This window comes from Chelonoidis abingdonii, chromosome 8, assembly GCF_003597395.2.
Source record: "Chelonoidis abingdonii isolate Lonesome George chromosome 8, CheloAbing_2.0, whole genome shotgun sequence".
Classification (NCBI taxonomy): domain Eukaryota; kingdom Metazoa; phylum Chordata; order Testudines; family Testudinidae; genus Chelonoidis; species Chelonoidis abingdonii.
The window spans coordinates 51,990,454-52,014,487 of NC_133776.1; the positions used below are offsets into that span (position 1 = coordinate 51,990,454).

General features: G+C 49.1%; 1 protein-coding gene across 4 annotated transcripts in view; it reads right to left on the minus strand.

Annotated features, from left to right (window-relative positions):
- Positions 1–24,034, minus strand: part of DGKG (diacylglycerol kinase gamma) — a 178,717-nt gene that overhangs the window by 139,105 nt on the left and 15,578 nt on the right. For all 4 annotated transcript variants that reach the window (XM_075068609.1, XM_075068611.1, XM_075068610.1 and 1 more), the window contains exons 2-3: positions 13,157–13,496; positions 4,804–4,880 (exon numbers count right to left, since the gene is read on the minus strand). In XM_075068609.1, the coding sequence (XP_074924710.1) occupies positions 4,804–4,880; positions 13,157–13,223 (144 nt within the window). In that variant the 5' untranslated portion in view covers positions 13,224–13,496. The remainder of the gene's footprint in view (positions 1–4,803; positions 4,881–13,156; positions 13,497–24,034) is intronic.

Below are 24,034 nucleotides of genomic sequence, written 5' to 3' on the forward strand. Positions count from 1 at the left end.
CTCTGACAGGGCTCTGCTGGCGTAAGAGACTGACTACTCCTGCAGAAGAGCTACACCCAATCCTTTCTCTGATGCATCACACTGGAATGTCAGAGGCTCTTCTGGCTGGTGGTATTTCAGGACAGGGGCATCCATTATTATTTGTTTCAGTGTGTCCAATGCTTGCTGTTGGGGACCTGCCCAGTCCCACTCAATATCCTGCCTTGTGAGCTGACGAGTGAGTTCCACCACTGCAGCCAGAACTTGGACAGAATTTTTATCGTTCCTATGAAGCACCATTCCCCTTTCACACCCACTGGAGCTGGCAGGTCTAACTGCCTTGGTCTTGTTGGGACCTCCCTTCAGTTCCTTGCTGTGAGCAGATGTCCAGTCTATGTCACTTCATGCTGTTCGCATCATATTTTTTCTGGATTGAGTTTTATATTCTTGTGCCTCCATCACAGTGGAAAAGATTATTGTTTTCTGTCACAATCTCGTTCACTTTCTGTATTGTTGCTCCTCTCCCTACAATAAGAATATCATCTGCAATTATGTTCACCCCAGGCAGCCCTTCCAGCACTTGGGTGAGTCTTCTCTGGAACACATCTGGTGCTGGGCTTATGCCCATCACCATGTGCAGCCACGTGTAAGGACCAAATGGTGTTGCAAAGGTTGTCAGCATGTTGCACTCTTCCTCCAGGCTGTTGTACCAAAACCCATTCCTCACATCACAGCTGTAGAGATTCTGACTTTGGAGAGTTCTAGTGAGATGGCATGAGTTGTGAGCAGTGGACAGTGACATCTTTTCAAAGCCCAGTTCAGTGACTCTGGGTCTATGCAGATGTGTTATTTGCCTGATGGCTGTCCTGGCCTCTACAGGTGCTATGATTCATAGATTCTAAGGCCAGAAGGGACCATTATGATCATCTAGTGTGCCCTCCTGTATAATACAAGCCAGAGACCTGCCCCACAATAAATCCTAGAGCAGATCTTTTAGAAAAAGAGCCCATCTTGATTTAAAAATTGTAAGTAATAGAGAATCCTCCACAATCCTTGGGTAAATTGATCCAATGGTTAATTACTCTCACCATTAAAAATGTACTCCCTATTTTCAGTCTGGACTTGTCTAGCTTCAACTTTCAGCCACTGGATCATATTATACCTTTCACTGCTAGACTGAAAAGTCCATTATTAAATATTTGTTGCCTGTTTGATGCCCCTGCTTTGCAGACTTCTAAGCTCAATGCTAGAGTACGTGGTGCCATTGGAATTTTCCTTCATGGTAAACACCCAGGTTCTACTATGGGGTGTACTTGCAGTTTCAGCTTTCTTTTGAGACACTCCTTGTCTTGGAACACATCCCCATAGGCTCTTAAAATTACCTCCATTGTCCATGGAACTCCTCCTTTTGCTTCTAGCTCTGCCTCTATAACAGTCTGATGCTCTCCTCGATCAGATCCATGGCTTATACGGCTGTATGCCCCAAGAGGGGTCAGTGGCACTTACCATCCACCACCACAAACTTCAGCTGGCCCCGGTGATTGTTTTCCAGACTAGTTACAAGTAGGTGACACTTTTCTATGGGCTGCATTGTGCACTCATTGCATGTTATTAGATTGCAACTGCTCTTTGTGATAAGTGTGTTCAAGCACAATTCACATCAAGGAATCACACTGCAGGAGGCCCCGCTAGCCCGCTGAAATCAAACAAGGCTTTTCCCTAGTAACATTGTCGTATGCACAGAGGTTGGTCTGGTCTCTTGTTGCTCTCCTGGCCCACAGCCTGAGCCTGATATGCTCTTGGGCTCCAGGAGAGAGTCATGGTGTCACCACCGCTGCCCACTGTGCCCTCCCCCTCTTGTACAAGTCTGGCTGAATCTTTCTGGATCCTTCCTCTGCTCTGGCACACGCTGCTAAAATGGTTCAACTTGCCACATTCCTTGCAATGCTGTCCAGTGCAGGGCCCGTCTCCTCTACCTGTTCATGCCGTCTCCCTTGGTAAATGCATCTCATGACAGGTATGAAGCCCTGGCCACCCGCTCGCCCTTGCTGTTGTCTCACTGTACATACTTCTGAGGCTGTTGTGCCTCCTAGAGCTGTCACCCTTTCTCTTGCAGATTCCACTGCACATCCCAAGGAAAAGCATCTGTCTAGTCTGAGATCACCTTCTCGGAGCAGCCACTCCCACAGGCGGGATCCCAAGTGCTGCAGACTGTTCTGTCCTGAATCAAGGAGTCTGACAAGCAGAGCTGTCCCTTGGATACGGTGAATTGGGGCTACTGTCCCAGGCCCCATGCTTTGGGGGGCCCCACGCTCCAGGGCCGGAGTGCCCACCGACAGCCCCCCTACCAGAACCTCCCCCACCACCTCCTGCCTGCTGGCGGGCCCTGCTGATCAGCACTTCCCACTCCCTCCCAGTACCTACCGCTGCTGTGGATAGGATGATTTGCGGTGTCAGAAGGTGCTGGGGGGAAAGGGGGAGGAGTGAGAGTGCAGCACGCCTGGAGGAGGGGGCAGGGCAGGAAGAGGTGGGGTGGGACCTTGGGGAAGGGGTGGAGTGGGGGCAGGGCCTGGGCAGAGCCGGGGGAGCACCTCCCTAGCAGATTAGAAACTCAGCACCTATGTCCCAGGCCTCGCACCCCCCTAGGGACAGCCCTGCTGACAAGTCCCCAGAATCACATGTTGCAGCCAGTGTGCGTAAGGCAATAGCGTAGGGGTCCATCCCCTTCCCTTAGGATGGGTCTCTAGTCACTCTGCAGTTCTGCACTGGGGAGCAACAGGGCACTGCTGTGAGGCTTGAGGCCATGGTGAGCTTCAGAGTGGTGCCGACCTCTCTGCTCTGTTCCCTAGTATGGTAAAGTAGCAGTTTCACTTTCCTGCTGTTGTCATCCTCCTGCATGGCCAGGTCTGTGCACAGCTCAGCTCCTCCTTTGCCCGGGTCCATCGCTGGGCTAGGTTTGTGCCTGCACAATCCAGGGCTGGGGGTGTCGGACCGAGTGCCACGGCTGACGCCGCCAACTGCTGTGCTGCAGAGAACTCACCGCTCCGGCGCTGCCACCACGTTTCATTTGCAAAGAGTGAGGTTGGAGGTGCGTAAGCTGAACAAGTGAACTTTATTAAACTCTGTGCACTGCTCTGTCCACGTGACCACACTGCTTCCAGCCTAGCTCCCCGCACTACCTGTTCTGCTGGTGTCTCATCACTAATAGTCCCTCTGGGGAACATGGGCGTTCTGACTCCAGTTCCACTGATCATGATACAGAAGGGAGGGGCAAAGATCAGGCATTTGGGTAAAAGGTGACAACCAAACCAACCAGTGGAGTTCAAATATTATTGATGGAGGGGAATGAGAAGGTGGCAAACTCCTTCCCCTCTGTAACAGACATGGAGCACAGTTGCCAACTTTCACACAGGAAATAAGCACTCCTACTTTCACAATAAGCCAAAAAATCAAGCTAATCCCATTTCAAAACAAGGCCAAAACAAGCCAATCCTTAAGAACCCCAACACGCTGTGACTAGATCCCCCTGGCATGCAGTCTGGGACTGTGGTGGGCCCACTGGGCAACCCCCTTGCCTCTGCTTGCCGCCCCCCCCCCCCCACTTGCCAGGAGCCGTTCAAAAAAAGAAGCAACAAGCTACAACAAGCAACAAGCCAAACAAGCAACAAGCCAAAAAATAGCCAACAAGAAACTCACAAGCCAATTAAGCCCCCCCCAAGCTCAATTTCTGCATTTTTTTTTCATGGCTTTGGCATGTATGACATGGAGGATCTTTGTGATAATCGGAGAAAACTGATATTTAACCTAGTTATTGAGAGCAAGTCTATAACTTATACTGGATCATAGGATGCTTATCATAGGCCTATAATACTTGAATTCAAAGAGGACAAGCAGGAAAGCAACACAGTTTTCCCAAATAAGAGCATCCAGGTACACACTTGAAAGACAATAGGTCAGGGATACTGCTTCCTGTCTCCAAGTTGCAAGCCTGGTTTTGCCAAAGCTGGGAATTACCAGTCCTCCCAACAGCCCTGGGATTCATGGGACTGTCCCACCGTAAGCCCAAAACCTCCCTGTCCTCACTGAAGTAGAACATTTCCCGCATTCAGGGCTGCCCAAAGGTTTGGCCTGCCCACCTCTCCACCTCCATCTCCAAGGGACTGAAGGGCCAAACCTGAGTGGCTCTGCATCCTGCTTTAGCCACTTGAAATGCTGGGAGATCTGAGTTATTAGATCAAAGAGCTACACTCAGTTAAAAAGTTACTTGATTCCTGCCAAGAGCGTCAGTTGCCAGGGGTTGTCTAGGGAGTTGTCCGTGAGCTCTGACGCGGACACACACATGGGTCCTGCTGGAGTGTTTGAAGACATTAGGGCCTTCCCCAGCTCCAGGGAATGGTAAGCCTTAGGGAGAGGCAGGCATGCGTACAGACTGGCTATTGTTTTTAAGATCTGTTTTCTCTTAAAAGCTTTTGTTCTAAATAAATGATCTCTTGCTTTCAGGAGAAAGAGTGATCACTGGATACCACTGTTGTTACCCCGGAGGGAACAGACCTCCAGTTGCTTGACAAACATCAGGCCTGCAGATGTAATTGCAGTCCATGCATGGGTGATTGCAGCCCAGAGCCTGGTGTGAGAATGGGTGAGTCACATAACTCCATCCTCAGATAGATGATGGCTCAAGGCCTGAGACATGGTGCGCTTGGAAAGACCGGGGTGGGGAGACAGAGGTGCAATGAGCTCAGTAGCTATGAGACACTTATCAGCCTTTCTGGCCTGTTGGAAGGGGATGAATATGTAACATGCTGGTGTTATAAACCTCCTTACCTGCTCTGGGTTATATTTTGAGAGGACTCCATCCCCTTGGAACTCTTCCAAGACATCCTTCAGCTTCTTAGTTGAATCTAGGAGGACAGAACCATATATGAAGCACTGTGATGCTGATGAAGGAACAGACTTCCCCGCTTGCCATGAAAACCATTAACAGCAGATCAAGTTGTGATGTCACAAGCTTTCCCAGTGACATTAAGCCACCCATTTAGCAATAAGACAGCTAGAGGCTTAGCATGCTAGGAACAGTATCATGTACTTACCCATCTATCATTTCCCCTTCTCTGGAGCAGACACCCGGTGCTCCAGCCCCCATTACAACTGGGGTTATTCCTCATCTTCCATACTCCTAAGTACTACTTATTTTGAGCCTACTGCTCTAGCTTCACAATGTGCAGCCAGCAGGGGGAGCTGTACTCCCAGGCACTGGGCCCAAGCTGAGAAGAGAAACTATCAAGTCTGACTGGTGAACATTAGGAGAGGGTAGCCGTCTGCAGCCAGGGCACTTTAATAAATGCATAAGCGGATAAAGGATATACAAAACATGGAAATGAAGCCAGATCCCAGTCAGAGGGAATCCCATCATCTCTCTGCAGGAATGCTCCACAAGGGATTGAGATATTCTAACTGGAATCTAATGAAAAATTGGGTGATGTCGTGGGTGGTGTCTCATTCAGCACTAGCCTCTGCCTTCAGGGATGGAAAAATTATAGCTGCGTCAGTAAATTCTCTTGTTCACCTGGTGCACCCATTACCGCTGGCCAGCAGTAAAACCAATCTGCACAAACAGGAGAGAAACTTACAACTGAACCAAGATGAAAACCTGCTCTGATTGGAGGGTGGTTTTGGCTGGTTGGTTTTTTGTTTTTCTTCTTCCTTCCCCACCATGTAAAAGGTTTTAATGATGGTAAAACAGCAAGAGATACTGCAGAACCCACATCCAAACACAACACATCTGTTTTGAAGTGATGGCTAATAGAATACACTGAAGACTAGGTAATTACCCAGCAATGTTTCTTGAACAAAGCACTCTGCTGTTCTACCCACAAAATAAGGAGCCCTCACAGGATGGGGGATCTTTAATGAACAGTTCATAGGCCTCACAAACCACTGAATGTATCCATATGACAATAGAGAGTATGGATGCCAATCCAGGAGGTTCAAGGATGCTGAACTGCCAGCTGCCAGACAGAGAGTGGGAGCACCACGCAGCTGGGCCATGTGCAGAAGCCCCTTTCATCTTAGCTCGGCCTGCCTCACTGCCATGTTTTCCCTCACATACCAGTTTCCTGCAGACTCCTGTTCTCAGAACCCTCACCCTGCCCAGGGCACCGAGGAGAGGGAGAAAAATCAGCACAAGACTAGAAAAAGTGCCTGCCTGGAAACAGCCCAGAGAGGCTCAGCAGAACCTTCTGCCACTTCAGATGGAGAGGGCACACTGAGGAGTTAGAGAAGCTATCAGGTCTCTGCCCAGCTCCACCTGCCATCACTACAAGGCAGGCAAAACAAGAAGGAGCCTCCATGAGTGGCAGACAAGGAGGAAAAACCCAGCTGCAATAGATCCCAGAGCAGCAGGTGCCCAGGAGGGAGAACAGTGCCTACAGGCACAATGGAGATCCTGCTTCACAGTGAGACCCCAAGGCAGCGCTGACTGGATGATTATTCTCATTGCAGTGTTCAAGCTGGGCGGAGCCTTGTGTGGGAACGGTGCGGAGCGGCTGCTCTGGAAAGCACAGAAGTGGGCACAGCACAGACAGCGGCACTACGACCTTGCTGCACTTAGCCTGGCCAACACGCCTCCAGCCTGACTTTAAGGAAGCACATCGGTAGATAGGAACACTTATCCGGTGCCCATCGTTGAGTGTCTGTAAAGGTGCCAGCTGGAATAGTGGTCTTCTCCATGCATACACCCTCCCACTAATCGCTGACCTGAGACCACTCGGCCATGGTACATATAGGCCACTGAACACCACTGGCTGTGCTGCCCCTTGGTGAGTTAATGGTCTGGGCAGAGTCTCAGCAAGGCCCAGAGGTGAGAGATTCCACATGTCATTGCTAATGCAGCATTCGCCCCTGAGGCCATGGAGCCTAAGTGCCTTCCTCAGTGGCACGTGCTATTGAAGGCGACTCACCCACAATGAGACATCTGACCCAGGAGTGACTCGGGACCCCCTGGAGTGGGAAAAAGGCCAGGATGCCCTACCCCATGCTCCCCAGTTGCTTTTCAGGTCTGACCTCAAGGCTGCACATGACTTGTTCCCAACATCCAGACTGATGCTGCTGAAAGCAGAAGCTGAATAAGCTCTCCCTTAACATCTAGTGGTGAGCTGTGGAAAAATACTTCAGAAGCTGATCTCATTTGCATGGACACCCCCATCCTGCCCAAGTGTTCAGCATGATGGGATTGCTTGCCCAAATGATCACTTGTGGCTGGTGTTGGATCCCCAGTCTCCTTATTATTGGGGTAGGAGTAATAAAAGGTTGTTATCCTTGTTGTGTGAACCGAGGGCAGCAGAACTGCACCTGGCATACATCAATGGAGCGACTCACCCTCAACTGAATGGAACTCGCTAGGCAGGGAACATGGGTTCCAAAGCCCAGTGAGTGGAGAGAGGGCAGGGAGAGGTCTTAGGCACCATATGATTCTTCCTCTCTCCATGGTCTAATACAGGGGTCCCCAATGCAGTGCCCGTGGGCGCCATGGTGCCTGTGGGGGCATCTAAATGCGCCTGCATCCTGGCCAGCAATGGAGCATCCGCCGAAATGGCGCCAAATTTCTGTGGCGTTTTGGCGGCACCGCCGCTAGATGACGCCACTTGCCGCTGACAAGTGATGTCATCGAGAAGTGTCGCCACTGAAACGCTGCAGAAATTTGGAGGCGATGCCTTTCAATGATGCCACTTGTCACCGACAACCAACGTCATTGAGAGGCGTAGCTGCCGAAACGCCACAGAAATTCGGTGGCATTTCAGCAGATGCTCCACCGCCACCACGGTCCTTTGTCTGGTGTCCACCAGACAAAAAGGTTGGGGACCACTGGTCTAATACAAGAGCTAATTTAGACTCAGTTGAGAGTCTTGTTACATGCTGCAGAGCTGAAATAACTGATACCTCGGTCTAAATATTAGATCTCCTTAGGGACAGTGTCTCTGTTTCAAGAGACTGCCCAGTGTACACCAGTAGTGCGGCTCCCCCACTAACAGCTGAAATCACTGAGAGCTGTGTTATGTGGGTGTGTGGGGGGGCCCCTGAAGACACCTTGGTGAGTGGCCAACTGGACAACTGGCAGAGATGTAGGCAAGTGGCCGGCAGGGAGGCTGGTGGAGAGGCGTGGCCAGCAGCCTGGCTGATGGAGAGATGTGGCAAGCAGCCAGCAGAGAAGCTGGTGGAGAGGGCCAGGGCAGAGCCCCGCAGAGGCGTGGCAAGCAGCCGTTGGGGTGACAAGCGAGTGCTTGAGCAGGGCAGTGTGTAAGGTACCTCCTTACCCCATCCCTTCCACACAGGGTGGGAGGTGAACCTCTGAACTCTGGGGCTGCACTAGCCAAGGACAGCAACTGTGAGTGGGGTACAGAGAAGGGATGGGCATGTTAAAGGGACTTTTGGGTTGCTGGACTTCAGACTCTGAGGGAAAAGGACACGGACTAAATTACTTGGAAGTGGGTCTTTTGCTCATGGTTTGTGTTTATGAACCCTAGTTGTGGTGTTTTCCCAAATTAATGCTAAGTTAATTCCCTCCTTTTATTAAAAGGTTTTGCTACACTCAGGGGCGGCTCTAGGCATTTTGCTGCCCCAAGCACAGCAGGCAGGCTGCCTTCGGCGGCTTGCCTGTGGAGGGTCCGCTGGTCCTGTGGGACCAGCGGACCCTCCGCAGGCAAGCCGCCGAAGGCAGCCTGCCTGCCGCCCTCACAGCGACCGGCAGAGCGCCTCCAGTGGCTTGCAGCCCTAAGCACGTGCTTGGCATGCTGATGCCTGGAGCCGCCCCGGCCACACTCAGACTCTGTGCTTGCAAGAGAGGATGTATTGCCTCTGAGAAGCACCCAGGGGGTGTTGTGTAATTGTCCCGGCCACTGAGTAGGCCCTTTTTGTGTTGTATTGTTGAAAAGGAACCCCTAGATACTGAACCTGGCCCTTGCTGCTGCTGGCTCCCCCTGGCAGAAGGGTTACACGAGGTTCTACCAAGTCTTTCTTTTAGAACCCAGCCTTCCCCCATCTCCCTGCTGCTGAGTGTGGCTCCACACCCTGCCCGCCCCCTCACTGACTCCTGCAGCCCCTCAGCATTCCCCACCTTGCATCACGCCCCTCCATCCACCCCACATCCTGCAGCAAATCTCCCCTGCCTGCTGTCCGTGGGTCGGGGAGAGGACTCATACCTGGAATGGGAGCAGCCTTTCTGTCTCCAGATTTCTGCTGCCCTCCCTCACCTGCACAAGAGCCTGCTATGGAAGGAGACTTGGCAGCCCCTTCCCTCCGGTCAGCTTCCATGTGAGACAGGAAGCCACTTTCCTTCTAAGTGGGAGGGATCGAGCACCAGAGCAGCCAGGAGGAAAATGCCCATGGCAGCTGCCCCCTGACAGAGACTAACACGAGCAGCAGAGGACAGTACAAAGTGAAATGACTCCAAGTGAAGAGGTCATGAAGGATGGGTGAGATTTCACAGCCAAGATAAGAGGGGCTTCTATGGGAAGGTTGAGCAGATGCACAGGTCAGACAATGAGGTTTCAGGGAAAGGGGGGAGGGCTGCATGCAAGCCAGGCCAAGTGGTGGTGGATGTAGATGAGGTGGAGGGCTCGCGGGACAGGTATGGAGAGGAGTCTGGGGGCACAAGCAAGGTGAGGTCCGGGGGTGACACCCAGGTCTAGCAAAAGAGCTGTCTGTTAAAAGATGAGATGGACATTGCAGCTGAATGGGAGGAGAGAGCAGGAAAGTAACAAGGAGTCACACAGGCATCAGATAAAAATAGACTCATGGGTAAAACTACAGAGGATCAAGATCTTCATAGCAACGTGGGAAGCTTAAAAGCAAAAGGAGGTGAAGTAGGTCGCCTGGCTGTAGAAGCAGCGAACTCAGTGAACCGTGGTGGAGTGGCAGATCAGTGGGATGGTTTACAGCTGGCTAGGAACCACCCAGGAAGGGCAGAGCAGCTGAGAGCTGGAGGGAGCACTAGGCTGAAGATGCCATGTTTTGCAATCCAGGGGCTCTCAATAACGTCATGCTAAATAAATGTTCTGTCATGCAAATGGGGCTCCAACCTTCCCTACCTCTGGGGATGAGAAGGGTACGTGCATTTATGTTTGCGGGGCTCAGACACCAGCTCTGAGTGCCAAAAAAAGCCCTAGAAAGAGAACTCCTGGCCACAGAGCTCGACTGTCTGTCTAAGGAAAATTATTTGCACCAGTCGGGAGTTTAAGGGAGCTCTTTTCACTCCCTGAGAGTAGAAAGGAAATTGGAGCTTTAGATTATCACAGAATTAACTGCGCTTGCAAAGGGACCCAGTAATTCGAGGAGTAGGCATTCTCCTGGGCCCCTTCAAGCCCTCGCTAGCCATATCTGCTTAAAAAGCAGCTAGATTAGGAGACGAGAAATCAAAATTTAGTTCTTCGCCACTACCGGCTTCTAGTGATGTTTTTTCTGCAATAAAACACGATAGGACAATCAGAGTCAAAGTTAGATTGTTTCAGATAAAAGTAAAATGTAACACAATGTACTCCAGATTAAAACAACTAGTGAGGCTGGTCAAATTGAGCCCGGGTATGATTTAAATAGAAAGCACTTTAAATGAGAAGTTAGGGTCAACATTGTGTGATTTGTGTAGTTCTCTGAATTCACAGGTGCAGACAATTTGTCTGTCAAGGTCACATCCTTTTTAGCCTCAGATTGCAACCCACCTTTCTCTTAATATATTGGAAGAATATTGCACATTCATAAGCCCTTTAGCCCTTCATAAGCACTTCCTGTGCTGCTGTGGAATGTTGGACAGAGACAGAGTGAGGTCTGGGAATGGAGAGACTGTGTAGTTCTGTAAGATATCAATTTCCTCTGATATTACTACTAACTCTAACATAGATAAAGTTAGTAATTTTCTCCATCAAACTCATCTCTGAGTTTCCATTTCTTGCCAAATGTCAATTAATAAATTGAAGATGTTGCATATCTTTTTTTTTGGACTTAGCATTATCATAGTTATTTTATCGTTTGTGCTTAAATAAAACAGAACCCACTTTCTGAAGCTGCAGAACTTGATTCAGACGCAGGATACTCCACATACATCATTGCTTCCCAAACATCAACTGTATTTTACAATGTTTTGTTTGTTTCTCCTTAATGCCTTTCTTGGCTCTTTATTTTTTTAACTGCCCTGAAGTTACGAATCTCATTTTTGATAAGTGCTCACTAAGGAATGTTTTGCTCTTTCTGACCTGTCTCTAGAGTGTTCCCTTTTGTAGACTTTCCTGTAAATATACTGGCCAAGTCTAGGCCAGATTGTCCCCTTCTGATTGCAGAAGGCTATCTGACAAGGATTTCCTCCTGCAGATTCTCGCTCAGCGTGCCAGTGCTCGGCAGGGCCTTGACGGCAGTCACAAGCAACTAGTCCCAATGCAGCAGTGGAAGGGAGAACAGGGGGTGGGTTCAACGTGGAGGAGGATGGGACAGTGATTTGGTCCAAACAATGGGTAAAACAACTTTAATTTGGTGCAAAGGGATCAAGATCTGAGCTTCTCCAATGACTCTGGAGCAGCCGAAGTAAACCATTACCTACGGATGCTGCCTAAACCGAAGGCAGGAGGGATTTCTGCCAGGCAGCCCTAAGGCAGTGGCTAGCCTCCAACTAGTGATGCAAAGCAGGTCCTGCTAAAGGGCTGGAATGTTGCCATTGTAGCTGTTCCTCCTCCTCATCACCCCAGGGATGGAAAATCGCTGAGCCCGCTGGCACCCCCTGCAAAGGGAGCAGAGCTGCTTTCAGACCAGGCTCTTTTCAGGAGTGCTGCGGCTATAAATACTTGAGAAGAGTTCCTTCCTAGAATGCTTTAATGGGCGCCAGTTTACTTTTAATTCTCTTTGCTCTGGTCTCAGGGCCCCGGGTGGGTTCAGATAACATGGATTTAGTCACACAGGATCAAAATAGAGAGAATACCACAGGAAAACGCTGCCATTGCCTGAAAGCGGGAATAGACTTGAAGGTCTAATCCAACCACTGTAGAAATAAGCCCACAAAATCTTCTGTCTATGTTTCTGGAGACAGTGTCCCCTAATCAGCGACACGGCTGCTGAAAAATGATTTTAGGCTAATCTCTGAAAGATTAAATCACGGTAATAAGGTCAATGAGAGAAAAATGGACCTGACCAAACTCCCCCCACTTCCTCTCCCCCCAGTTTTACCAACATTAGAGGCCAGACTTGTGACAAACAGGACAGCTCCTGGGACAGGGGCGACCCAGTACAGAAATGATGGACAACTACCGAGTTATGCTGGGTAGGGCTGACTGGAGAACAAGTATTCTCTTTTGTGAAAGACTTCAAGGTGTTAACATTTGTTTGCCTTCTGCTGGGGGATGAAAAGGAGCCTTTCTGAATTTTTTTTGTGAGAAACGAGATAGACCTTTCCCCAGCCCAGCCCAGCCCAGCCCAGCCCAGCCCAGCCCAGCCCAGCCCAAAGCCGCACACAGCTGAGATATGGAAGACCCACATTCCAATCCCTGCTCTGCCTGCTTCCATGGGGACACTCACATCCAAAGCAAGTGTTCTCACCACTGGCCTGTTGTGGGTTGAGTCTCCCTGGAGGCCATCCTGCACTGGGTAAACCTTCCCAACAAATATTTTGTCAAAACCAATGCACTGTTTCAACAAACGGTCATTTTCCAACAAGAGAAATTCAGCCAAAAAATTCCCAGCGCGCTGTAATGCTGAGTCAGAGTGTCTGCTCCACAGCTACTGTATTACTGCACCCGAGTTCACCACAGCACTACTGTAAAAGACACCGTGACGGGTTAAGTGATAAACAGAGTAACTACACCATGTTCCTACATACAACATGTGCACAAAGCCTCTGAGAGCACAGATGACTGGTAGCATCTGCAGGATCTATAAAGTTCCATATAAGACCTCTGTGGGTCATTACTGCTCAGTGCTTTAGTTTGCCTATTTCCCAGGCAGTGAGGAGATGGCCTGGTGCTGCACCATGGAATGGGCTCTAGGTACAGTCACTAGGAAAAGAAGAATACAGCCATATTTGTCTTGTACAGAAAGTTCTGGAGACGCCCGGGCTGTTGTCAAGGCCATTCATTCCTCCCCCCTTACACGCCCCACAGCCAGCCACACGACAGCAGAGCAGGGAGAGAATTCCGGTACTCACAATCAGAATATTGCTGGAGCTGCGCAAATTCTGTCGGGCTGAGGGAGATCCACGCACCATCACTCATCTTTCAGGGGAGCCCTTGGGGAGCCCAGGTCACACTTTCACAGTGAAGGAGGAATGAAGATCCACACCAGAGGAATTAGGAGCTGCCCAGGTTCATTGCCATTGGTCAGTGCCTGCTCTGTCCCAGGGGTGCCAGGTACACATTTCAGATCAGCAGGATGAGTGCAGAGGCCTCGTGTTTCAGACCCATCACTAGGACCGTTGTGTGGAGGGATTCCATGAGTAGGTGCTTCAGACACACCAACTGGAGAATGCTATTTCAGCCTCTTCACTCCTAGAATAGGAAGAAATGCAGGCAAAAGAATCACTTACACTGATTATGTGCCTGCTTCTCAGTAGATTCAAAGCCTTAATCAAAGCTTATGCAAGTTGTTTGGAGTCACGGATGAGTAGGCACAATTATGACTCTGAAACGGGCTCACTTCCAACCTCTCTCAAATGATGACACTGCAGATGTAGACGTGGCCGGGGGCAATGAACTAGAAATAGCAGACTCTAATAGTGACCAGCTATTTGACTAACAAACTAGTAAGGCAAAACTACTGGCTGTGATGTCCCAGTGGCTAGTGAAATGTGCTGACTCAGGTTTCTAAGTGGGTGGAGTCACAATCACATTACATGGGGCCTCAAGTAAGACACCTGATCTTCAGCTCTAGTCACCATAATGCTTAGCAGAAAGGGGCAAACGCTTGCTTGGATCTGAGCCAGTAAGTATAATGTTTTGTGAAAATCCCCATGTAAATGCTGGGAAAATATGAATAAAGCACAGTGCCCCTCCCGAAGAGCTGCCTGGCTTGGAGGTAACCCATCATCCCTCCCCCAGCACCCGGCAGAATGCAGGAGAGGAACTGTTCTTCGTACTGATTGGTGTTGGGCTCGCTGGTTTTATATGGGTAAGGAACACATAAAGAGTGTGCACTGGGGTGTGTGCCCTCGTGTGTTTAATGACACCCATTTCTGCAGTGGGTTATATGTGAGCACTGCTCTCCCTGGAGACCTAGAGCCTGGCTCTCTGGTACATTACACTGGAATTCTGCCAGTTAGAATAGCTGAGGTGCATAGTCAGACTGTCCAGTTGGTGGCATTGTGCAGGGGGGCTGGCAGGCTCCCTGCTAACCTCCGCACCACGTGGCTCCTGGGAAGCAGCTGGCATGTCCCCTCTCTGGCTCCTATGCATAGGGGAAGCCAGAGATAACAGGAATTCAGCCAGGCCTTTCTCCTACAGAGATGTGTGTAACACACACAAAACTGAACACCGTTTCCCCGCCTCCTGCCCCTCCCCTCCTCTGAGACCCCACCCATACCCCTCCCCTTCTCTGAAACCCCACACCCACTTGGATAACAAGGGAGAATCAGCTTGAGTGCCCCTGCAAACCACAGCTGTGGCAGCATGGCATGGGGCAGAGGTGATGCCTCATGTAGGCCGGTCCCAGGCCAGTTAGGGCTTTACAGGTCATAATGAACATCTTAAACTCTACCTGGAGACCAGTGGACAGCCAGTGTCAACCCCTGAGTGCCGGGGCCATGTGTTCCCGGGAGATGTCCCGCTCTGTAAGTGAGCCACCTCGATCTGCACCAGCGTCAGTCTCTGAATGGTTTTCAGGGGTAGCCCCATGTACAGCACATTGCAACAGTCTAATCCTGAGATGACAAAGATCTGGGCGACAGTGGTCAGACTCAGTCCGAAAGGAAAGGCCACCACCTCCTAGCCGGACGCGGCTGGTACAAAGCTGACTGGTCTCTGGCTGTAATATGATGGCCAGATAGCAGCGGGGGGTTTAGAATCACCCCTAAATTCCCAACCCTAGTGACTAATGGCGGACGCACTCCCTCAGATTGATATTACTTCTGCCATTTGCCTCCAACTGCCAGAACCTGGGAGTGGACAACAGGAGATGGATCACTCAATAATCGCCCTGTTCTGTTCATGCCTTCTGAAGCACCTGGCATTCGTCACTTAAGAAGACAGGATACTGGGCTGGATGGACCATTGGTCTGACCCAGTATGTCCGTTCTTCTGTTATCACCCCCAGCTGCTTCCCCCACCCACCATCCCCTCCTTGTCTGGGTTGACCCTCAGCCAGTTTGCTCTCATGCATGCCCCAGTCTAACTAGACATCAGCTGAGGTGCTGAGCTTCATAGTTCAACCTGCTCCATCAGCTCTGTAGCTGCCACAGAGAAGGGGCAAAATGGGCACTGGGATGGAAAGCAATTGAGACTCTATGAGAAGCAGCATGAACCATTACTTTAATTCTGATTTCTCCCCCAAGGCGGTTGAACCTCTCTATCTGTGGGATGATTTCAGAGGTATATCCAAGGCGAATGAACAGCAAGGCATGAGACTGTTTCATTTATAACAGAGGTGCCCGGTTATGGCTGTTAAAAAGATCAGAAAAATATTCTGGACAGAGCAGATGTGCCATAAAAATTCCTAGGACCGTGGCCTCTTCAGATGAAGCTTCCAAACGTCAGACAAGTAGATTAGATAGAATATGGTTGTGGCTGGAAGTTGGACATGAGAAGCTGAGTTAACATCTGGCTCTTGTGCTGAATCTCTCTAGATCTCGAGCCATATACAGTGGCTGCTCTAAAAATTCTTCCACTTGGAAAGATTCTGCCTGTGTGAGGGATTCCATTTTACTAAAGGAATATCAGTAGAATCTGTAACCTCTCATCAGTACTTTAAAGTGCTCTCACTTTGTGTATTTACCACTTACATTTCCCAGAGAAAATTAAATTTGATATGAGTAGAAAGAACTGCACTATTCATTAGCGAAGGGAAAGGACAGGAGGCCTTAAAGCCAGAAGATTTAAACAAATGGAAACTCTCACATCATTCCTTCATTTATGAGAATTAGTCCTAACCCTATGACAGATCCTCTGACTAATGGTTTGTTTTTTTAAAATCTAAATCAGTGGTTTTCAATCAGGGGTCTGCAGATTATGTCTAAGATTTCCAAAGGGGTCCGCACCTCCATTTGAAATTTTTTAGGGGTCCGCAAATGCAAAAAGGTGGAAAACCACTGATCTACATTAAAAATTGATGAGGAGGGAACACGACTTAATAATTCCTAAATGTAGCTCCCCCAAAATCTTAGTCATTGAGGAAATGTCAGAGCCCTTGTGGGAAGCCTCCTGGAAGTGACAGCTTCCCAACAATCCATCTGCAGCCTTCCGAATCCGTAAGCTCCTTTACTAAGTGAATTGCGTACAGTGACATTTGGGAAAGGTCAGCTTTTCCAGGAAGTACATGCAGAACGTATGAGAGCACCTGGGCATGATTTTAGGCTCCTCTGTGTCATAAATGGATAGGTAAGGTAAGGGTTAAGTTTCTTTTACCTGGAAAGGGTAACCAAACACCTGACCAGAGGACCAATCAGAGAACTGGATTGTTTAAAGTCAGGGGCGGGAATTTGTGTATACTCGGGTCTTTGTTTTGTTTTCTCGGCTATGAGTAAACAAGTTCCTCCTAACTCTCTCTTAATACTTCTATAAAAACATCTGTGAGGACAAAGGAAAGCCAAGTAAGTCGGCTATGATGATCTTTGTGGTGTATTCACATGTATGTTGATTTGTTGGACTGGTTTAATTGGGCTATATCTTTATCAGACTGTTTCTTCATATCTTCTTATAAGCAAGAGCCTGTATTGAGTTTCTTAATGCAAGATTATTGTTTTATATTTTCTTTCTCTTTTTCTATAAAGTTTTCTTTTTTTTCAAAATCTTGATGGAAGCTTCTTTTCTAGTAAGGCAGAGAAAGTGAAAGCCTCTGTATCAGGTACCTAGTCTCCCTCACGGGAAGAGCGGCACGGGGAAGGCAAAGCCAAGCTTTGGTTCTTTGCATTCTCAATTGTCCTGAGGGCAAGAGAACGCTTATCTCTTGGGACAGCGAGAAACCGGTTTCTTGGCAAGCCTGGGAAGGAGTAGAAGGGGGGGGAAAGGGAGTTTTCCCCTGCTTTTAGCATCCAAGTGCATTTGGAATCTGGGTGTCCCCCAAGGGAGGGTTGGGGACACCAGAGAGAGAGGAAAGGGTGGGATCAGGCCCCAATCAAATTCCTGATCTGGTGGCAGCGAGAATATCCAAGCTGGTAGTGAGCTTGGGGGAGTTTCAGGTAAGCCCCAAACTTTGGACGCAAAAGTCCAGATTTGGGACAGGACCAGACTGGTGGACACTAAAGTCCAGGTCTGGGACTGGACGGCTAGATTACCACATGAGTGGCAGCAGGTGGGCATGTCAAAATCCAAAACCAGTAGCTACCTTATTAATTTTTTTTTCCTGCTAAGGATTAGCAGGCAGAAGGAATTAGGTTTCAAAGTGCAGACAGAGAAATTTTTTTTTCTGCCCCTGGCTTGGCAGTTCGCATTTTTAGTAGGCTCATTACGACGGCCATTAAGAGTCATTGGTTAAACAATAGCATTCCCCTTCACAAGTGCTTAGAGAGAGAAGATTTTTTTTTACAAGCAATCACACCACAGTAGCAGTGAGGTGAAAAGATTGGTTACAGTGCTAAAAGAGAGAAAATTTTTTTTCTGCTCTGCTTTTTGTAGCAGCCGGGTGATTTTTTTTTCTGCTTGCTTTTAGCAGCTTGAATTTTTTTTTCTTGCTGCTAACAGCTTGTATTTTTTGCAAAGTCATTAAAGAGACCCATTACAGATCTTTTGTTAAACAATTGGAACTTAAGTACCCAGCCAGCAAACGCCATACAGGTGAATACAGTAGTTTTGTTTGGTTCAATTGCCTATCCAAACAGAGCTAGAACAAGTCAAAGCAGTTGCTAGGCAAATCTCAGGAGGCAGAAAAGCCAGCAATTCAGGCAACAGACACCAGAGGGCCCACACACAAGAAACCAGTAAACCATGAGTTCCAAGGGAAAAAAAAATTCAGGATCTTGAAATTAAACTAAAAGGAGATCGAACTAAAACGCTACAAGAGGAACCACTCAACAGAGGCAGCACACAAAAGAAAACTTCTGGAACTAAAAGCTGGCCTACCATAGAAAACAACAAGAAGATGAGGCAGCCATCCAACGACAAAAATGCTGCAACTACAGAGAGAGGCCCACAAGCAGGCCTTACAGAGGGAGCTGGCTAGGCAAACGGCTCTAACCACTCCTAACCCTCCGACACCAATTGTGGTTCAACCACACCGAGAAAATTCCCAACTACAAAGCAGGTGATGGACACAGACAACCTTGTCTGTGCTACCAGACACCCAGACGGAGGGTAGTGGACCCGGATCCCATGTCAATGGCCAAACCAGCCACAGCACCTCCAGTCCCAGACCCGGAACTGGAACAGCAACCAGCACCAGGACAAGCGGTACACCAGCTTCAAAACCCAACGCCAGAAGGGACCAACGAGCCTGAACTGGCAGAAGCAACAAACAACCATACCAAAGAGGCTCAGGCAGAGCCTGAAATACCACCAGGTGCACCAAGCGGACAGCGGTACACCTACACAAACCCCCATCAATCTACATCTCTTCCAGAGGGACCAAGCCAAGTCCCCAGTCTGAGGAAGAACTGGTGTCCCCAGCTTTCAAGGGAACAGTTCCAGACTGAGCAGGAAGCAGATGACAGCCTTCAGGAAGCTTGGGTGGCGGCACGGAGCAACCCGCCGCCTCTCAGCTCTTCTGACCGATCCCGGTTTGTTATAGACCAAGGACTTTTATACAAGGAAACTCTTTCTGGTGGACGCCGGAAAAAATGGCAAACCGCACCAACGGTTTAGGTGGGTTCCAACTAAGTACAGGGGAAAGCTCTTAAGCTTAGCCCATGATCTTCCCAGTGGTCATGCTGGGGTGAACACAAACCAAAGACAGGTTAAAGAAATCCTTCTACTGGGAGGGGATGGGCAAGGAAGTTGCCCCAGTATGTCCAGTCTTGTGAGGTGGGCAAACAGTGGCAAAGCCGTCAAGATCTGGTCTGGGGCCCTCTCCAGCCACTCCCCATATTGAGGTCCCATTTCAGCCAGTACTGTGGATATTCTGGGTCCTTTTCCAAAGAAGACACCCAGGGGAAAGCAGCATACGGACTGATCTTTCGTGGACTTGGCTACCCGATGGCCAGAAGCAATGCTCTTAGGGTAACACCACAGCTAAAGCAGTGTATTGCCAGGCCCTAAACAGACATTTTCAACCAGGGTCGGTGGGCCTCCGATACTGGGTCATGTCAGTGACGGAAGGAATGCTATGGCACCTCTTCATTGTGTACGCGCCTGGAAAAAGCTACGTCCCATACGTTTTGGGACGACGGTTTTCCAGCTACATAACCTGACCATGCTGCGCTAAAGTTGGCTTTGCCTAAAGATGTTGAAGTCTTGTACTTTGCATGCTTTTATTTCTATGTGCATGTGTTGTATTCTCTGTGTTTAGTTTAAAAAGTTTTAGGTAGAAATCACCTCCAGTGAAAACTTTCTACTGTCGGAGTGATTTTGGGGGCGTGTCAATAAATGATGGATAGTAAGGTAAGGGTTAGTTTCTTTTACCTGGAAAGGGTAACCAACACCTGACCAGAGGACCAATCAGAGAACTGGATTGTTTAAAGTCAGGGGCGGAATTTATACTCGGGTCTTTGTTTGTTTTTCTCGGCTATGAGTAAACAAGTTCCTCCTAACCTCTCTTAATACTCTATAAAAACATCTGTGAGGACAAAGGAAAGCCAAGTAAGTCGGCTATGATGATCTTTGTGGTGTATTCACATGATTGTTGATTTGGGACTGTGTTAATTGGGCTATCTTTTTATCAGACTGTTTCTTCTATTCTTATTATAGCAAGAGCCTGTATTGAGTTTCTTAATGCAAGATTATTGTTTTATATTTTCTTTCTCTTTTCTATAAAGTTTTCTTTTTTTCAAAACTTGTGGAAGCTTCTTTCGTAGGCAGAGAAAGTGAAGCCTCTGTATCAGGTACCTGTCTCCTCACGGGAAGACAAGGACGGGAAGCAAAGCCAAGCTGTTGGTCTTTTGCATCTCAATTGTCCTGAGGCAGAGAACGCTTATCTTTGGTTTTGGACGCAAAAGTCCAGATTTGGGACAGGACCAGACTGGTGGACACTAAAGTCCAGGTCTGGGACTGGACGGCTAGATTACCACACTCTGCCTGCTAAATGTTGATTGTCAATTTCAACACAATTCTTATTTTATTAGATGTTCCATACAGAGACCCAGCAGGGTTTGTGAAAGGCCAGCCAGCTTCAGGGAACTTCAGATAGGTGCTCTCATCCACCAGGGCTAGCCATCAGACAGGCACTCTTTCAATAGATGAAAAAGGCATTTGATTCAGGAGAGCAAGCTTACTTATTTAAAATGAGGGAAATGAATATCTGAGGGCAAACTACAAGCTCTGAATTCCCCTGTCTGTACTGGAGCTGCAGGTGCCAGCGACACTGAGCATACTGGTATTAATAACACCCCTCTCTTTTCATCAGTAGCTCTCCCAGCACTTTACCAAGAAGGACAGGAGCATTACCCCCATCTTACTGATGGTAAAACTAAGGCACTGAGTGGTGAAGTGCCCAAGGTCACCCCACAGCAGAGCCAGGAACAGAATCTAGGCCTCTGAAGTCCCAGTCCTGTGCCCTTTCCACTAGGACACATTGCCTCCCTAATCTATCCAGCATGTGTCAAGGAGCGCTGGGGGGCACATGCCAGACTGGTCACTCCCGCAGCGTGTGTAATGCACTCACCACATCTATCACATGCCCAACCAAGCTCTGCTCTCCAAATTCTTTCGTACAGATCCCAAACAAGACCTGGAGCGCACCATCCATGACCTTTTCCCCACTCTTCTTAATCTGGGTTTGGAATCTTTGGTTATGGTAGGGATCGGCAACCTTTCAGAGGTGGTGTGCCAAATCTTCATTTATTCAGTCCAATTTAAGGTTTCATGTGCCAGTCACACATTTGAACATTTTAGAAGGTCTCTTTCTATGTCTATAATATAGAATTAAACTATTGTATGTAAAGTAAATAAGGCTTTTAAAATATTTAAGACGCTTCATTTAAAATTAAATTAAAATGCAGAGCCCCCCGGACTGGTGGTCAGGACCCAGTCAGCGTGAGTGCCGCTGAAAATCAGCTCGCATACTGCCTTCGGCACCCATGCCATAGGTTGCCTACCCCTGGGTTATGGCTTTCAAAACTGTTCAGGTTTAATGTAAATTTAACAGCCCAAATCCCAGGGGTTCTCTGGAACATCCCTAGAGCCCGCTGACTCTATGGTGCAGAGGAGCAATTGGAGACAAAAAGAGGCCTTGCTTTTAGGGCCAAAATAATCAAAAGTGATTGGTGATTTTGGATACATAAGAACAGGCATACTGGATCAGACCAAAGGTCCATCTAGCCCAGTATCCTGTCTTTCAACAGTGGCCAATACCATGTGCCCCAGAGGGAATGAACAGAACAGGTAATCATCAAGTGATCCATCCCCTGTCGCTCATTCCCAGCTTCTGGCAAATAGAGGCTAGGGACACCATCCCTGCCAGTCAGGGCCGGCTCTAACTTTTTTGCCACCCCAAGCAAAAAAAAAAAAAAAAAAAAAAAAAAGAGTGCCGCCCTGTTGTAACACCCCCCCACGAGTGCTGTGCCGCCAACCCCAAGAGCACCGTGGAACCCCGCGCCCCCCCGAGCGCCGCCGAAGCCCCGCCTCCCCCAAGCGCCATGCCGCCGAAACCCCTGCCTCCCTTAGCGCCGCACCACCGAAACCCCTGAGCGCCACGCCTCCCGAAGCCCCCGCCCCTTCCAAGCGCCAGACCATGCCACCAAAACCCCGGAGTGCCACGCCACCCAAAGTCCCCGCCCCACCACACTGCCCGAAACAGCCCCCCTGAGCACTGTGCTGCCTGAAACACACACCCCCGAGTGCTGCGCTGCCTGAAACACCCCCCTCCAACCGCCGTGCCGCCTGAAACACCCCCCCAAGCGCAGCGCTGCCTGAAACACATCCTCACCTCCGAGTGCCGCCCGGCCAAAACAAAAACAAACAAACAAAAAAAAACCCACCAGCGCTGCCCCACCAAACAAACAAAAAAAAATCTCCAGCGCCGCCCCACGCCAAGTGCTTGGTCAGCTGGTGCCTGGAGCCAGCCCTCCTGCCAATCCTGGCTAATAGCCATTGATGGACTTATCCTCCATGAACTTAAGTAGTCCTTTTTTTAACCCTGTTATAGTCTTGACCTTCACACCATCCTCTGGCAAGGTGTTCCACAAACTGACACAGATTGCACTGTGTGAAGAAATACTTCCTTTTGTTTGTTTTAAACCTGCTGCCTATTTTTTCATGTGGTGACCCCTGGTTCTTGTGTTATGAGGAGGAGTAAATAACACATCTGTATTTACTTTCACCACACAGTCATAATTTTATAGACCGTTATCATATCCCACCATCTCATCTTTTTTTGAAGCTGAAAAGTCCCATTTTGAAATGGGGCGACTACATCTGCACGCAGTGTTCAAGATGTGGGCGTACCATGGATTTATATAGAGGCAACATGGTATTTTCTGTCTTATCTATCCCTTTCTTAATGATTCCCACTTGAGGCACCTTAAAAGTAGGGTGACCAGACAGCAAGTGTGAAAAATCAGGAGGGTGGATGGGGGGTAATTGGAGCCTATACAAGAAAAAGACCCAAAAATTGGGACTGTCACAGGATGGTGACTCACCCCTGAGGCGCTTCCGTTCGGTTATCCTGGGAATTAGCTCTTCAACCCAGGAGCACCCTCTGCAAGCCAATGTCCCGCTTGCCACTGGGCCTAAGTCTCTCCTGGACCCCAGTGCCCCCTTCAGGCTGGGGTGCTGCCCCCTGGCAGTATCCCCCGCAGATCTGGGTATCCCCTCCCTGGGGAACCTCCACCCTCTATCCCCACCTCGCCTCAGACTATAGCTACTGCCAGTCTCGATCTAGCCCCCGTTCACTGGGGCAGACTGCAATGTAAATGCCACTCATCACCGGCAAGGGTGGTTAGGACCTGCTGCCTTTGCCTATCTTTGGCCTCCCCCTCTGCAGCTCCAGTACCTTTTTATAGGCCCTGTTCAATGCCTGCAGCCTGGGGGTTTTCTAGGCTGGAGCTCCCCAGCTCCCTCTGCTCTCCCTGCCCTCCCTCTGCTCCAACTCAGCTCCTCAGGCAGCCAGGTCCTTCTCTCTCAAAGGCTAGACAGAGACTCTGTGTGCTCCTGGCCCACTTCCCTCTTATAAGGGCCAGCTGGGTCCTGATTAAGCCAGCTGCAGCCTGATTGGGGCAGGGCCCCCAGCTGAGGCTGCCTCCCCCAATCAGTCCCGCTTTTCCTCCCCTGCCACAGCCCTCTCCCCAGGCTGTTTTAAGCCTTTTAAGGCAGAAGCGGGTGATCACTCCGCTACAGGGACTGTCCCTGTAAAATCAGGACATCTAGTCACCATACTTAAAGGGGCCTAATTTGCCCAAAGTTCTGAGCGCCTTTGCAAATCAGGCTCCCTTAAGGTGTCAGCTGGGCACCCAAAGTCACTAGTCACTTTGAAGAAAAAAAAAAGTCATATCATCTATTCTTCCACATACAACCCTTACACCTATCACTGAATTTCTCTGTAATGCAATTAAGTACTGGTGTCTCTAGATGTTGCATAAATAGGACAGGTCTGATCTCATCTAACGTCTACAAGACTTATAGTATATGTTTCCTTTAAAGGCTGTTAGAAAGGCATTGTTTTGCAGTATTTTTTGGTTTGTGTGGGACACCTCCTATGCATCTAATCACATGAACTAAAGTTTTGAAACCAAACAGAATATCTGCTCCAGAATGCCTCTTGCTGCAGAGACTCCATGGAATGATCTCACTCT